The following is a 14,676-nucleotide window of genomic DNA, read 5'->3' as shown; positions in this document are numbered from 1 at the left end:
TCTGGTGATGATATAAGGACCTGAAAAGTGTTGCAGATTCAGTCATCTCAGGCTGAGTCCAGGGATGCCACACAAAACAGCAAGAAGCAGGGGTTCAAGTCCAAGGGAGGAATCTAGTGCTAGGGAAGTCGGGAACTCGTTTCAAGAAGCAGGTTCTATAGCAGGAGGGATATTTGATCCCTGAGCTAAGCAAGTTTTGTCTGTACATGTGGACACACACAGCACAAAGCCAGTAGCAGATGAATTAAACAGAAAGACAGAACTTGAAAACTTTTGGGAGAAAGCATAGGAGAGTTTCTTTAGGATTAGGGAATGAAAATAATTGGCCAGAACTACTTACAATGAAAGACGCTGGTTAGAGTCATCCACATTGATAATAACAGTGGGGCTAAGGATGTAGCTCAGTTGGTAAAGGGTTCGCCTAGCATACACAAAAGCCCTGGGTTCAATCCCATCATAGCATGAACCCAAGCATGGTAGTGCATGCCTGTAGTCCCAGCACCTGGGCAGTGAAGGCAGGAAGATCACAAGTTCAGGCTCACCCTCAACTGAGGTCAGCATGAGTTTAAGGTCAGCATGAGATGAAGGAGACATGTCTCAAACAAAACAAGGCGGGATTTGACTGTAGGTATTTCATGCCCTTTTGGTTTTGACCTGTATGTTCAGGACTTGCCAATAGCAAAGCTTTGTTTCTGACAAGACCCTTCCTCCTCTCTTGCAGGCAAAGGAAAGATGAGCTGGAGCAGAGGATGTCTGCGCTGCAGGAGAGTAGGCGGGAGCTGATGGTACAGCTGGAGGGGTTGATGAAACTGCTAAAGGTAAGAACCTGTGTGCTGTTCTCCCACAGCATCTCTCAATGGACAACGCAGGACCAAGGCTTTACTTTGGGGCCTGATAACAGTTTCCAAGTAAATGTGCCTAAGTGTAGCCCGATTGGGTATCAGTCATCAAAATTAGCATAGAGCCTACAAGATGCCTTAGCAGTTACAGGTGCTTACTGCCAAGCCTGACCACTTGAGTTCAAACCCCAGGACCCACAGGGTGAAAACAGAAAACGGACTCCTGACTTCCACATGCACACACATGTACACACAGTAAATAAATGTCTAATAATAATAATAGTATTAGAAATAATGTTCTTAAGCAATTACTTTGGCTCAGTGGTTAAGAGCACTGGCTACTTTTCCAGAGGCCTCACTTCCTATTCCCAGCACCCACATGGCAGCTCACAAGTATTTGAAAATCCAGTTCCAGGGGATCCAACACTCTCTTCTGGCTTCCGTGAACACCAGGCACACAAGTGGTGAACATACATAAATGCAAGGAAAACACTGATGCATATAAAAATAAAATAATTGCAAATAAAGATATTTGTAAATCAGGAATTAACTATGTATAAATGAAAAATATTTCTCAACTACTTAGTTCTTCTTTTAAGAAGAATTTCATATAGCCTATCTAAATATTTGACAAACATCAATTTGTCCTCTTTTTAATAAGAAGTATAGCAGCAGACTGTATTAGGGTTTTTTCAGAGAAACAGCACCAACAGGAGAAGAAGTGGCATGCTCCATCATGGAGGCAGAAGAATCTACTAGGGAGACACAGGAAAGCCAGTGGTATGATCCAGTGTATCTGGAGGTCTGAGAACCTGGGGTACTGACTGCTCATCCCAATCCAGAAGGTGGGTTGTAAGGAATGGGTGTTGGATGGATCTAAGTCCTGGAGCCTGGAGGGCCAAAGCCAGGGGACCCCCCCCCCCAGTGTAAATAAACTGATGGTGGATGTCCTTCTGTATATATTTCTCTTATTGATTGATGAATAAAACACTGTTTGGCCAATAGAGGCAGGAAGATAGGCAGGACTAGGAGATGAGGAGAATTCTGGGAAAGGTAGGCAGAGAAAGGCACTACAAAGAGACACCATGTAGCTATGGAAGGAGTAACAGGTGTAGGCATTCTCCAGAAAGACAACACCACATGGAAATACATAAATTAATAGAAATGGGTTAATATTTAAGAGAGAGCTAACCAATAAGAAGCCCTAGCCATTGGCCAACAGTTTTACAATTAATATAAGTCTCTGTGTGCTTATTTGGGGCTAAAGCGGCATTGGGACCTGATGGGACAAGAGAAACTCCAGCAACAATAAACAACACTCCTCCCCAAGAGAGAACACACTTGTTTTCTTTGCCTTCTGGTTATATGCAGTTCTTCTGTGGTCTGGATGGCGTCTTTCCCTGTTGATGAAAGCAGATCTCCTGTTCTTGGTCTTTTCAGTACCCTCCAGGACAGGCTAGGAATACAGTAACCATTCCTGTGGATATCCTTTAGCCCATTCAGGTAGACACACAGGTGAACATCATGTAAACCAACTTATTCATCCTGATTCTGAATAGTAACTTTACTATATTGGGGGGAAAATAAGAATATCCACCCTAGGTTTAGTGTAAAGGGGGAGTGAATAAATGCGTACATGTTTGTTGGAAAGTACCCTTACTCTAGATAAAAGAAAGGCAATGGTTGGCACATCTGTACAGTGTGTTAGTGCGCTGAACACTCGGGATTGTGTAGCAGAGATTCAAGGATGGCTGCCTGTGCTTGTTGGTATTTAAGGTCCTACCTGTCGAGGCTGGGCCCCCACCACACTGTACAGTACCCACAGCAGCCAGAACTGGTTGAAGGGAGTGTACTAAATCGGGAGTTTGAGACAATACTTGGCAGGATAGAAGAGCAAGAGACTAAATGATAATAGGAGACTCATGTAATCACCCAGGCCTGAGATGACAATGGTCCAGAGAGGAGTGGTAACTCAAGAAAACCATAACTGAAACGCCTCCTCAGTGTCTATGTTCTCAGCCAGCCCCTTAATAATAATAAAGTGGGTACTGGCGACTGGCAGGGGTGTTATGCTTGTGTTGGAAACTGATGTTTTACTTCCTCAAGCAATTACTTCTTTTAGTCTTGAGCTTAGGGTTTTTTTTTTTTTTTCCCCCCTAACTTGGTCTGGTATTTGGTTTATTTTACATGGACAGGCATGTTTCTGCATAGACCTTGCCACAGATTTCCTCTCAGAAATACTTTATGTACAAAGGAGTCTAATTTCAAGAAAACCTTACCCAGAAACTTTGTTCATCCCATCCCCACCTCCCAACAGCAGCTAGGTACATAAACATCCATCTCCTGTGATACCTCTCGCCTTGTAAGGTGTTGAAAGCTCCACCTCATGGAATTGGTACGCTTGTAGGCCAGGAGATGATGTGAGCATGCCCTCTACCTTCCCTGTGTCAGCCTCTCTTTCAGGAAGAGGTTTCCCAAATGTTAGCCACACGTGGATGGAAAGGTGCCCAGCTATGATTTTTGGTTTGCTTTGCTTAGGGTCTTACTATGTACTTTAGCTGCCTGAAACTCAGAGGTCTGCCTACCTCTCAAGGACTAGGGTTGTGCAACATCATGCCCTCTTCTGGCCCTCTGTGCACACCCATTTGCACATGGTGCACATATAGACAAGCAGGTGCACATACATACACAAACAAAAATAAATCATGAATCAGATGTGGTACTACATACCTTTAATCCCAGTACTTGTTAGGCATAGACTGGAAATCTCTGTGAATTCAAGGCCAACTTGGCCTGCATAGTGAGACCCTGTGTCAAAACAGTAATAATTATTATTATTAATTATTTTATATATATTTCAAGTTTTTAAGTGTCACATTAAGTATTTGATGAATAATGACCCCCATCACTAAGGAGTGTCTGCAGTCATCTTCATTTGTTTTGTTTTGTTTTTCTTTTAATGATATGTCATTGACACTAAGGTAGCTGAGTTTTCTTTATTTTTCCTTGATTCATCAATATGTAACTAACCTCTGTCTCAAACTACTTATTTAATCTATAAGTAATTATATGTCAGTATTTCTGTTTCTAACTCTTGCTTTTTACATTTTTACTTCATTTTAATTTTCTAATGTTGCTTTTGTGTTGATTTTTTAATATAGACTGCCATAGAACTTACTTGTAGCTCTAGGCTGGCCTTGAACTCATGATCCTTCTGCCTCAGCATCTCAGAGTTCTGGGATTGTGGGCGTCAATGCTGGGGTTAGTATCAGTCCATGTTGACTGACCCTAGTGAACTGACATAAAATGCCCTCAGACCTTTTATCTGATCATTGCACTGTGTTGACGGAGACCTAAGGCTTTCTGTCACTAGCTTTTGTGAGTTTGTGTGACACAAGCCTAGAGGATACTTTGCCAGAATCTACCCTCATTCTTGAGAATACTGGCCCTGTCCATCACCCATCCTAACCTGACCTGGTTTTCCGGTTAAGTCATAATGGTGTTATGTCCTGGGGCAACCTACACACACAGCAGAGAGAGCATGGTGTAGTCTTGAAATATTGTTTCTGAAATTTCCTTACTTTCTTTCATTTATTTCCTTTCAAGACTGACCTTGAGACAGTCCTTTACCAGAGCCTCCCAAGTGCTGGGAATATAGGCATGAGCCAACACAGCAGCTTCCTTGTTCTGGTAAACCAAACTCAAGGCACATGGTAATATTTAGCATTCTCAGTACAACTAGATTGCAGCCTGTGAAGAGTGTTCCACTCTCCCAACCCATCTCATTATGTATACATGGCTGTCCTGGAGCTCACTAGGAGTTCACTATGTAGGCCAAGCTGGTATTGAACTCAGTTTACAGAGATCCTTCTGCCTCTGCCTACTTGGTGCTGGAATTAAAGTTGTTCGTCACCATGCCCAGCCCATTTCTGTTACTGTTTCATTACTGTTCCATTACTGTTTCAGCAAGCAGTACCAGTAATTTTTAAATTGTATAATACCTCTCCTACTTCCCTGCTTATTAAGAGTTGAAGATTCATTTGCCTCAGAGAAGCATCCTTCCATGCTGCAGCTTAGTCCCTCTGTGCTGCAGATGTGATGGGAAGGCTCTGACTTCTCAGGTGACTCAGGCATTTCTCAGGACCTCTGTCTGGCTGCTGGGGTTAAGTCCCAATGCAGACAGCTGACTTTCAGCATAAAAGCTCCTTCTCCAGCTAATCTGGACCTCAAAGGATTTCTTGGTGCTCACTGAGTTTTGAGTCTATATTTGTCTCTCCCTTGCAAGAATAAAAAAATATATATATATATATATTCTCCCCGTCTCCCTCTTCTCCTTTATACAGGTCCTTTACAGTACCAATTCACCCTCCCTCAGACCCAGACCTGCAGACCCTTCAGCCTGTGAGTGGTGGGAACCATTGCTCCCACAGACCCAGCCACATACTGATTTATATACTGGGCTCCACAGAGGCTCCCTGACCACAGTTACCCTTGAGGCACAGACAGAAAAGGCAGAGACAGAGAGAGAGTGACTGAGGAGCTCAGGTCCAAGACAAGAGAAACTCTAAAGGTTTATCTTTACTTTTAGCTTTTTGCTCCCATTCTGGGCAATGCCTTCCTTCATCTGCCAACAGCAGATAGCGTGCCCTGCTCTTCCTGCCCTCACTGGAAGGTTATAAAAGAGAAGCCCATCCTGTGTTGGAATTATAAAGAACTGAGACCAAGAGCCACATTCTCCTCTCCCTCCCTCAGGCAAGCCCTTGTTGTGTAGCTCACACTATCCTAAAACGCAGCTTCCTCCTGCCTCTGCCTTCCAGTGCTAGGTTTACACACATGTGCCCCAGTGCCTAACTCTAAAATTCTCCCCCCACCCCCTTAGGGGGTTTGTGTTTTATTTTATTTGTTTTATTATAACATGGTCTCATGTGTCCCAGTCTGGCCTTTAACTCACTATGTGGTCAAATATGGCCTTGAACCTTCTGTCTCCTTCTCCCTAGTGCCAGAGTTATAGTCATGAGCTACTTACTATACCTGGTTTATGTAATGCAGGAGATCAAACCAGGGGCTCCATGCATGCTAGGCAACTCTACCAACCATGCTATACCCCAGTCCTTAGGATTCAGTTTCCTTTCACTGGGGAAAATGGGCGTATTTGTGCATCCCTGAAGGAAACCACAAAGCAGCTTGAATGTGAGTGCATTGGTACTGCTGAGAAGGTACTGAAGAGGAAGAAAAGCAACTGTGGTCAGGAGGAACCATTAGACTGGACGCTGAAGCAGTGGCTCTCAATAGAACCCAAGGCTCTTGGGACACATTTTGGGTGTCCTCACCCCCTTCAGGGCTTTGGCTTAATGGATGGCACGTGGGGCCTAAAATATTCATCTCTGAAATGTTCCCAGGTAATACTGATGTTGATGGTCCACGTTCCACACCTCAAGAACAGCGGCCCTAAAAATACAGATCTAAACATATGAACATTGTAAATGGTGAACTGCAGTGATAATTGGAATTTAAGTTGAGATTAAACTTCCTCTTCCAGTTTACCTGAAGTAGCTGAGACTGTAGGCTAGCCAGGCCCTCCAGGCCATTGAAGTCAGTGATTCCTAAGGTTCTTTGAAACTCATCATTGCACTCACTAACTGGTTGGGACTGAGGACTGTCATTTACTGTATGCCACTGGTCCTCTTCTAGTGAATGGGGCCGTCCTTGCTCTCCAGACCTATGCTTGACCGTGTTTGCCCAGTTTCTCCTGTCATTTCTTCACAATGTTTGTGGTGACGGCCATTAATCTCTCTTTTTCTCCTCTGCCTCTTTTCATCTTTCACACCTCTAGGAGGAAGAGCAAAAGCAGGCAGTAAGTGGACTTCAGAATCTTTCCCCGACCTCTCACTCCCTTTGCATGTCCCTCTGTTTCTTATATGTCGAATAGCTTCGCCATCATTCCTTGTATCACTTGGTCTCTGAGGAATTGATTACATGTAAAACTCTCATAACTTTCCTTCCATAGTGGTGTGGAATAGCCTAAGACTGGTCGTGTTTACCTACGGGGGCATGTTCTTACTTTAAATCCAAGCTTGTTTAATTTGGGCTTATTTAAATATGCATGATTAACTGGCTACCATTTCATTTTTATGTTCTTTTATTTTCTGCTGGTTTTGTGCCCTAGTGACCTTAATTGCTTGAAACAGCTTTCCAGGTGGTGGGAGTGGCCTCGGGTCTAATGATTAATTTTAAATCAATATGCATGAAAGTGAAGTGTTCCTTGGATGCCTGTAGATATCCTATGGCTGCAGATAGGTCTTGGCTCCACCAACCTTCTTGACAAAAGTAGTTATGTTTCCTGCTCTGAGCCTTTGGATGCTGGGAAAGCACGTGACACAGGGTGTTCTGAGTGGCACGGTTAATAGTTAATTAATGATGTTTGGGGACAGTTGATTTTTGTTTTTGTTTTGTTTTTCTTGATAGCTGTTACCCTATGCATGAAAAATCAAGGGCCTGTTCATGATAATAACCTGGAGTAAATCAAATTCAAGAGAGAAATATAAAATGCTAACTCAAAAGAGGAATATAAAATGTTTACTTTAAAAATTACCCATTTTTTGAGGCTGGAGGAGCACTGACTGCTCTTCCAGAGGTCTCAGGTTTGATTCCTAGCACTCACATAGTGGCTCACAGCTGTCCAAAACTCCAGTCCCAGGGAAGATGATTCCCTCTTCTGGCTGCCAGGGGTACTGCATGCACATGGTGCAGATCCATGCAGGCAAAACAGCTTTCTTTATACATGAAATAAAATGAGAAACAAGTCTCCATCTTTTTCAGAAATAGGGACTTATCAATGTGTTAGATTTTATAGTAGGCTATAAAATTTCCAGGTAGGAGAACATCAGAGGTGAGCAGCAGAAGCAAGAAAGAACGACGAGAGGCTGTCAGTCAGGGAAGAAAGCATTGGGCCCAGCTAAGGACCCAGAAATCCCATGGGCTTTAATGTTATAAGCTTGCTTGGTTTGGTTCTTGCCTGTTTTGATTCACCAGTTTCCCTGAGTCACCCAAAGTTTTTTAAATTGCACCTCTTCGTCGACAGGTACATTCATCTGAGCAAAACAGGAAGATGAAAAATCAAACCCAGTTTTAAACACTTTTACCAGGAAGTAACACCCCAGTCACTTCCATCCCCCTTCACTGATGAAAGCAAGGTGCATGGCCACACTCGACTAGAAGAGGGTTGGGAGTGTGGCTCCAGCTTGTTTAGAAGACAGAGAGAAGATGCTAGGGACATGTCCCCACACTAGGAGAATGAATGGCTGGGTTGAGGGGAAAGCGTAGGGCGTTAGTCCTTCCTGTCCCTTACACACCTTTGGAAGTCCCTCCCTGCCACTGGATGAGACCAGCTGCTGCACAGGCGCTATTTTAGCCATAGGCCCTGACCACCAGTGCACTCCTCCTGTACCCAGACTCTCGCTGCAGAGCTGGCCCTTTCTGGGAGTCTTCTTCCAACAGTCTCCCTCACTAGCACTTCCTGAGACCTCTGTCCCTGAACATGACAGCCCAAAGGGACCCAAGAGTTGAAGGGACACTCTTCCCTGCCCCAAGAAGAGAGCAGATGACAGCAACAGAGCTTCCTGCCAACATTACATTTTCTTCAGATTTTTTTTTTAATGAAATAACATGTAATCTGTGAAATAGGAATTGCCAGCAATGGGAGGCTAATTTAATGTTGTCCTTGCTGTATATGGTGGCCATGACTGTGATCCTACCAGCTGGAAGGTAGCAGCAGAAAAATCAGGAGATCAAGACCAGCCTGGGCCATATGAGATGCTAACTAAATAAAAAAACAAAACAAAACAAAACAAACAAACAAAAAAAACTAAATAAAGAAGCAGAACTAACCTTGAGCAAACATCATGATCCAAGCAAGCATACTTGCCCAGTGACTTTCCATTCTGCATGCCATCACCATCTCTTGAGAATGAAAAAGGAATTTATTTTCCACGGCTGAGCACATATCCTGGCCCTTACAATCTGGTAGGACTGTGTTCATCTAGATGGGGAAATCCTTCTGTCCACCCTACAGGGCTTACACTGAATTCACCCTAGGTCAATTTGGGAGCTCCATTGTGGCTTGAGACATAATTCAGCCACTTTTTATTTGTAAGATAAAAAGATTGCAAGTCTTTAAAGCCAAACCTTCTACATCCCATATCATTGCCAAGTATGACAACAAAACTTTTTAAGTGAAGAATTACTTTGGGGTGGGGGTGGAACAGAGCAGCCAGAAGATGTCAGATCCCTGGAACTAGTGTTACAGGTGGTTGTGAGCCATGCAGCATGGGTTCTCACACAGCAGATGCCCTTACCACTAAGCTGTCTCCCCAACCCCTACAGGGGTTTGTTATTAAAGATTCTACTAATAGAACACTTCAGACACCATGTATGTGGGGGTTTTGCACCAAACAGTTATATATACATTGGTTTTTTTAAAGACAGGGTTTCTCTGTGTAGCTTTGGAGCCTGTCCTGGGACTCACTCTGTAGACCAGGCTGGCCTTGAACTCACAGAGATCCGCCTGCCTCTGCCTCGCAAGTGCTGGGATTAAAATTATGGCCAGCACTTCCTGGCCCAAACAGTTTTCTAATTCACTATAGATGTCAACTGGTGGTGCTGTCATTTAACTATTTAAACATTAACTAACCAGATTTAACCCCCATACCCCCAGGTTACGGGCTCATCTCACAATAATGACCCTGACTTAAAATACCAATTGTAAGTACTAGGTCTCCAGGTTGTCTGTACTTCTGTATGATATAACTTTTCGTGATTTCCTCTTCCTCAAGATTGATCATTTATAATAATGGCTTGTGCAACTGAGAGAATCCTTGTTTGCTGTTACCAGTTTAATATGAAGGATGTTATAAAAGATAGAAATGAACAGATAGATAAAGAGGTACATATGGCAAGGTCTAGAAAGTCTCCAGTGCCAGAGTATTTTCTATGTATTGGAAACACTGCCCCCTGGCATGTAGATGTGTTCGCCAACCCCTACATTCAGGGTGATGAGGTTATGTTTCACAGGCACGATTGGTTCAGTTACTAGCCATTGGTAATTAGCTTCATCTCTATTCCCTTTCCTCAGAGGTCTGGAGAGGGCAGCAAGTTCTAACTATCATGCTCTGGGCTTTCTCCTACTTTGAAAGCTGCTTTAGCGTATAGACATTCTTATCATTCTGGTCATCCTAAAGACTTTTAGAAGTTCTTGTGGCTGAACCCAGGACAGAAGACTGAATACCGCAGTATTATAGAGTCATTTTGAATTTATAAGGACTTGAGAGTGATGGATAGAACTGTTTTTTTTAAAAACTTGGATGCTACCTTCTCCCTAGCCCCTTGACTCAAGCACCTCATCTGGTTGACTGCAGAGTCAGAGCTGTTGGCAGGGGGCATAGGTGAGCTGCCTCGAGAACGTGAGCATAGGAGATCTGGACCCACCTGTCATCTGCCACATGGTGGCATGGGCAGGGGAGAGATGCTTCCCACCAGCTGCAGCTTTTGGGAGAGTAGGCCCTGCATCTTGCCTGGGCAGCACAATAAAGCCAGACTTCTTGGTGGAGGTGTGGGTGAGCCAGCCCCAAAGCTGTGAGCATAGGAGAGCTGCTCTCACTACTTATCTGTCACGTGGCAGTATGGGTCGGGGAAAGATGCCTGTCCTCCCCAGCACTCCTTCAAACTGTAGCAGGTAGGAGAGCTAGCCCTGAAGTCATAAAAGCGGGAGACCTGTCCCTGCCCCTCACCAGCTGCAGCACTAAGGAGGGTGGCCCCTACACCTTAGCAACACAGGAGAGCTAGCACTGAAGGCATAGATACAGGAGAGCAGTCCCTGAGGATGTGAAAGAACTGGCCTGGCCCCTTGCTCAGGGCTGCAAGGGGTGGGCTAGCCAGGGCAATGCTGGAGAGCTCACTCTGGTGGTGAGGACAGGGGACAGGCCCAGGGTATTATGAGTTGGCCACTCCAGCATCCACCCATCTGTGATCTGCTGGGGCATGTGCAGGGCCCAGTCCTGCAGACCCAAAGCCACAGGATCTCTACAACACAGGGCAACAACAGGATATCCAGGAGGAGTCCCAGTGAGGGCCCAGCAGCAATGGTGTAGTAGAAACCAGAGGTCTCAAACCAGACCAATGACTCTTTGCAGTGAACACTTGCAATAAAGATAAATGGTCAAAGGGGTTTTTGTGTAACTCACTGTGTCACACTGTAGCTTCCATGATGAGATTTTTCCTTGTTTCTCTCTCTCTCTTAAATTTTGTTTTATTTTATTGGGGGGAGTTTGCAAGGGCAGAGGGTGGATACAAATGGATGGGAAATGAATGGAATCAAGATCCTTAATGTGAAAGACACAAAGAATAAATAGAAAGTTTAAAAAAACAAAACTTTGATGCTAGGGGTCAAAGGTACAGCTCATTGAGTAGAGCCATCCATCACTGAAAATAAATGAGTAAGTAAATGAACACCCGTTGTTGAGCCTGGAGCTCTGCCTTGAGTCTCGCCCCCTTTTTCAGTGCCTTGAGTAACCTTACCTAGCAGTCCTTCTGTCTTACTGCCCTTGCTCCCTTTCCTTCTCTGTCCTCAGATACAAAGATTATAATTAAGGACAAAACTGCATGGCTACTTCAGCTCAGACTACTCAGCCACCAGTTTACTTGGTAGTTCAAGAAGCTCTTTACACTGGGCTGGGCAATTCAGGGTTAATTACACCCAGAATCATCATGAGACTGTAATTAAAGGACCTTGCCAGCACTCTTTACTGTTACATCTCCAGTCTCTAACTCAGCCCACTGCATGCAGACAATAAATATTTGCTGAGGGAAAACCACTATTAACCAGAGGACCGCATGAGTTAATCATTGTATTAATTGTGAGGAACATAAGCAGTTCAAATGCCTGTGGCAGTGACTGCTCCAACAGCTGTCAAGTAATAGGCAGATCCATTCAGGACACTAGGTTCTGACTCAGAAATCCTCTTTACAACAGGAATCAGAAAAAGACATTTCAGCCCCGAGTTGTAACACACACCTTTAATTTCAGCATTTAGGGGGTGGAAGCAGATGGATCTCTATGAGTTGGGGGTCAGCTTAGTCAACATAATGAGTTCCAGGACACTCAGGACAACATAAAGACTTTCTCAAAATTAATTAATTAATTAAATGAATAACAAGAAAGGCAGAAAGACAAATTTTAGCGCTTCTAAAATTATAGGAGTGCCAAGTTCATATATTGGTGTTATATACCTGTATTAGTTCTGCCTAGAGAGCAGATTATATAAAATAAAATCACCATTTCACACAGATAGTCTATAACATTCAACATGCCAGTTGTGTTATTTGAAAATTAATTTAATCAACCGGGCATTGGTGATGCATGCCTTAATTCCAGCACTCAGGAGGCAGAGGCAGGTAGATCTCTGTGAGTTCAAGGCCAGCCTGGTCTACAGACTGAGTTTCAGGACAAGCTCCAAAGCTACAGAGAAACTCTGCCTGGAAAAATCAAATAAGAAAAAAATTGAATCATTGCTGAGTGAAAAATACCAGTGCTGACAGTCAGAGGGCAGTTGTGGGATTTGTCTACATGTTACAAGGCAAAGGAGCCACAGACTGACAGTGACCAGATGGCAGCAGTGAATATGATCACCAGCACACTTGACCCCAAAGTTGCTACACCCTAGATCATTCCTCATCTGGAAGGACTTGAGATGTTCTGTGTCCTCTGGAGACATTGCAGATAGATACACATTTTCCTCAGTGACTTAGTATACCATAGTTCCATTTCTAGACCTCAGAGGTTCAAGGAAGTGAGCTGTGCATGGCCAGGGATTTGGCTTTCCACGAAGAATGTAAGCTTTTCTATTCTCTTCTCATATAGCTCCCGCTATGTTCTTCACACCTTAACAGAAGCTCAGATCTCCTTCCAGCACAGAAAGGAGTTTCCATTTAGTCACTGGCTCAGTAATACTTCACTACATATATTATAGGCAATGACCCTAGTCTATTAGAGGATGAAAAGGAAAACCCAACACAATGCCATTCTCAAATAGTACGAAAATAATTTTCTGGTTAGTAGGAAAATAGGTATGTTAACACAATGCCTTAAATCCAGACATATAAGCCCCATTATCATCCTGAGCCTTAAATACACTGCTGCCACCCTAAGACTGAAAAAAAAAATGTAGCTGTTTGTGAATGAGGATTGATGTTTGTTACTTCAAGACAGTCCCACAACCTGGGTCCCAGTGTCTAGGCACACAGACTGACCACTGGGTGGCCTGAGATGGCTCGTGGAAGTCTACCCAGTGTGCTTGTCCATCAGTCTTGCGCTTATGCTCGCTGCAGGGCCCCAGCAGTTCCTTGTTTTGGTTTCCTTTTGTAAAAAGAGGAAATATAATTATACTTCCATAGAGGCCCTTGAACACCAGCAAGAGTTTTCAGTCAGAGGAGCATAGTCATGTTTCACCACTTCATGAAAGGCAAGCTAAGAAAGTTCTATCCTGTACTGTGTTTCTTTCTTTTTCTGACCATAATGTATATATGATATGGAAACTGTCCCCCAGAGTCTCCGGGAAACTCTCCACACTAGACTGGAGAAATTCTCCCTCCACTGAAAGAACATAGAATTCTAGTCTAGGATACACTCTCCCCAGAATCCTACTCACTATCTAGATCTCAGCAAAACAGCCAAAGAAGAGGCACAGTGAGCATAGCCTCTAGGTTTGGAACCCCCGTGTCTGGAAAAATCAAGGTCCCTGCCAACAGAACAAGTGGAAACAGATTATTCAGGGTTAGGTATGATCACAGTTGTCATATTCTTGGTTATATGGCTAACCAAGCAGTCAGGTAGGAAGGCCTGGTAGATACTACAACTGTGTAGCTAAAACTCCAGTGGGGAAAGTGAGCTAGCAAGGTAGATTTGGAGGTCTTCAACAAAAAGTCAGTGTTGAAACCATCCACAGAAGTCTGAGGAAAAATACAGAGCAGACAAAAAAGAAGAGGAGAAGGGAAAGAAAGTAGGGGAGGACTGTGGATTTTTTCAAAAGCCCAGAGAATTTCAAGGGGATAGTAACAAAGACAAGGAAACCCTTGGATTTGATAACAAGTCAGAGAGGGGTTACCAGTAACTCTGCCAAGATGATTTTCTGTAGCTATTAGAGTACAGATTCCCTGTTGTTTTGTGATACTGGAGTTTTGACCTGGGACCTCACACATGCTAAGTCAGAGCTATACTGCCATGCTACGTCTCCAGCTCTTACAGATACCTCTTTTAAAATAGTGTGTGTGTGTGTGTGTGTGTGTGTGTGTGTGTGTGTGTGTGTGTGTGTGTGTGGATTTTCAAGATGGTGTTTCTCTGTGTAGCTTTAGAGCCCCTACTTTCTTTCCCTTCTCCTCTTTTTTGTCTGCTAACAAGGACCAGGTTCTCCCAGGTACCTGTCTAGTTTTGTTTCTTATGTGCATCTTGAGTTTTTGGTGTTGTCCATGGGAGGTTCTTCTCTTAGTGAGGTTCCTGACCACTTTGCTGAGAATTGACTTTGAAATCATGCACTGGGAACTCAATGGAGAATCGGTAACTAGCCCAGGAGAAAGTTGTCCTAGAGTGTATGAACTTAATGTTTCTTCAGTTTATTATAAGTTATAGTAAATTGTACATTGTTCCAGAAACTCAATATGTTGTCTTCCTCCCACCCAGAAAAATAAGTAAACATCTTCCTTCTTTTTAGTCTGAGAGTAAGTTCTGGCTTCTATTATACCCGTGTGTGCCTCATACAGAGACAAATCATGGTGATTGGAAGCTAAA

General features: G+C 43.7%; 1 protein-coding gene across 6 annotated transcripts in view; it reads left to right on the top strand.

The window, feature by feature from the left end:
• Positions 1-14,676, top strand: part of Dtnb (dystrobrevin beta) — a 196,782-nt gene that overhangs the window by 167,437 nt on the left and 14,669 nt on the right. For 4 of the 6 annotated variants that reach the window (XM_051181728.1, XM_051181730.1, XM_051181727.1 and 1 more), the window contains 2 exons: positions 722-818; positions 6,673-6,693. In XM_051181728.1, coding sequence (XP_051037685.1) covers positions 722-818; positions 6,673-6,693 — 118 coding nt within the window. The remainder of the gene's footprint in view (positions 1-721; positions 819-6,672; positions 6,694-14,676) is intronic. The other 2 variants (XM_051181732.1, XM_051181729.1) reach the window with 1 other exon arrangement.

The sequence above is a fragment of the Phodopus roborovskii genome, unplaced genomic scaffold, assembly GCF_943737965.1.
Source record: "Phodopus roborovskii unplaced genomic scaffold, PHOROB, whole genome shotgun sequence".
Lineage (NCBI taxonomy): Eukaryota > Metazoa > Chordata > Mammalia > Rodentia > Cricetidae > Phodopus > Phodopus roborovskii.
Note: the sequence above shows the minus strand (reverse complement) of the source record. Positions and strands in the feature narration are given on the sequence as shown.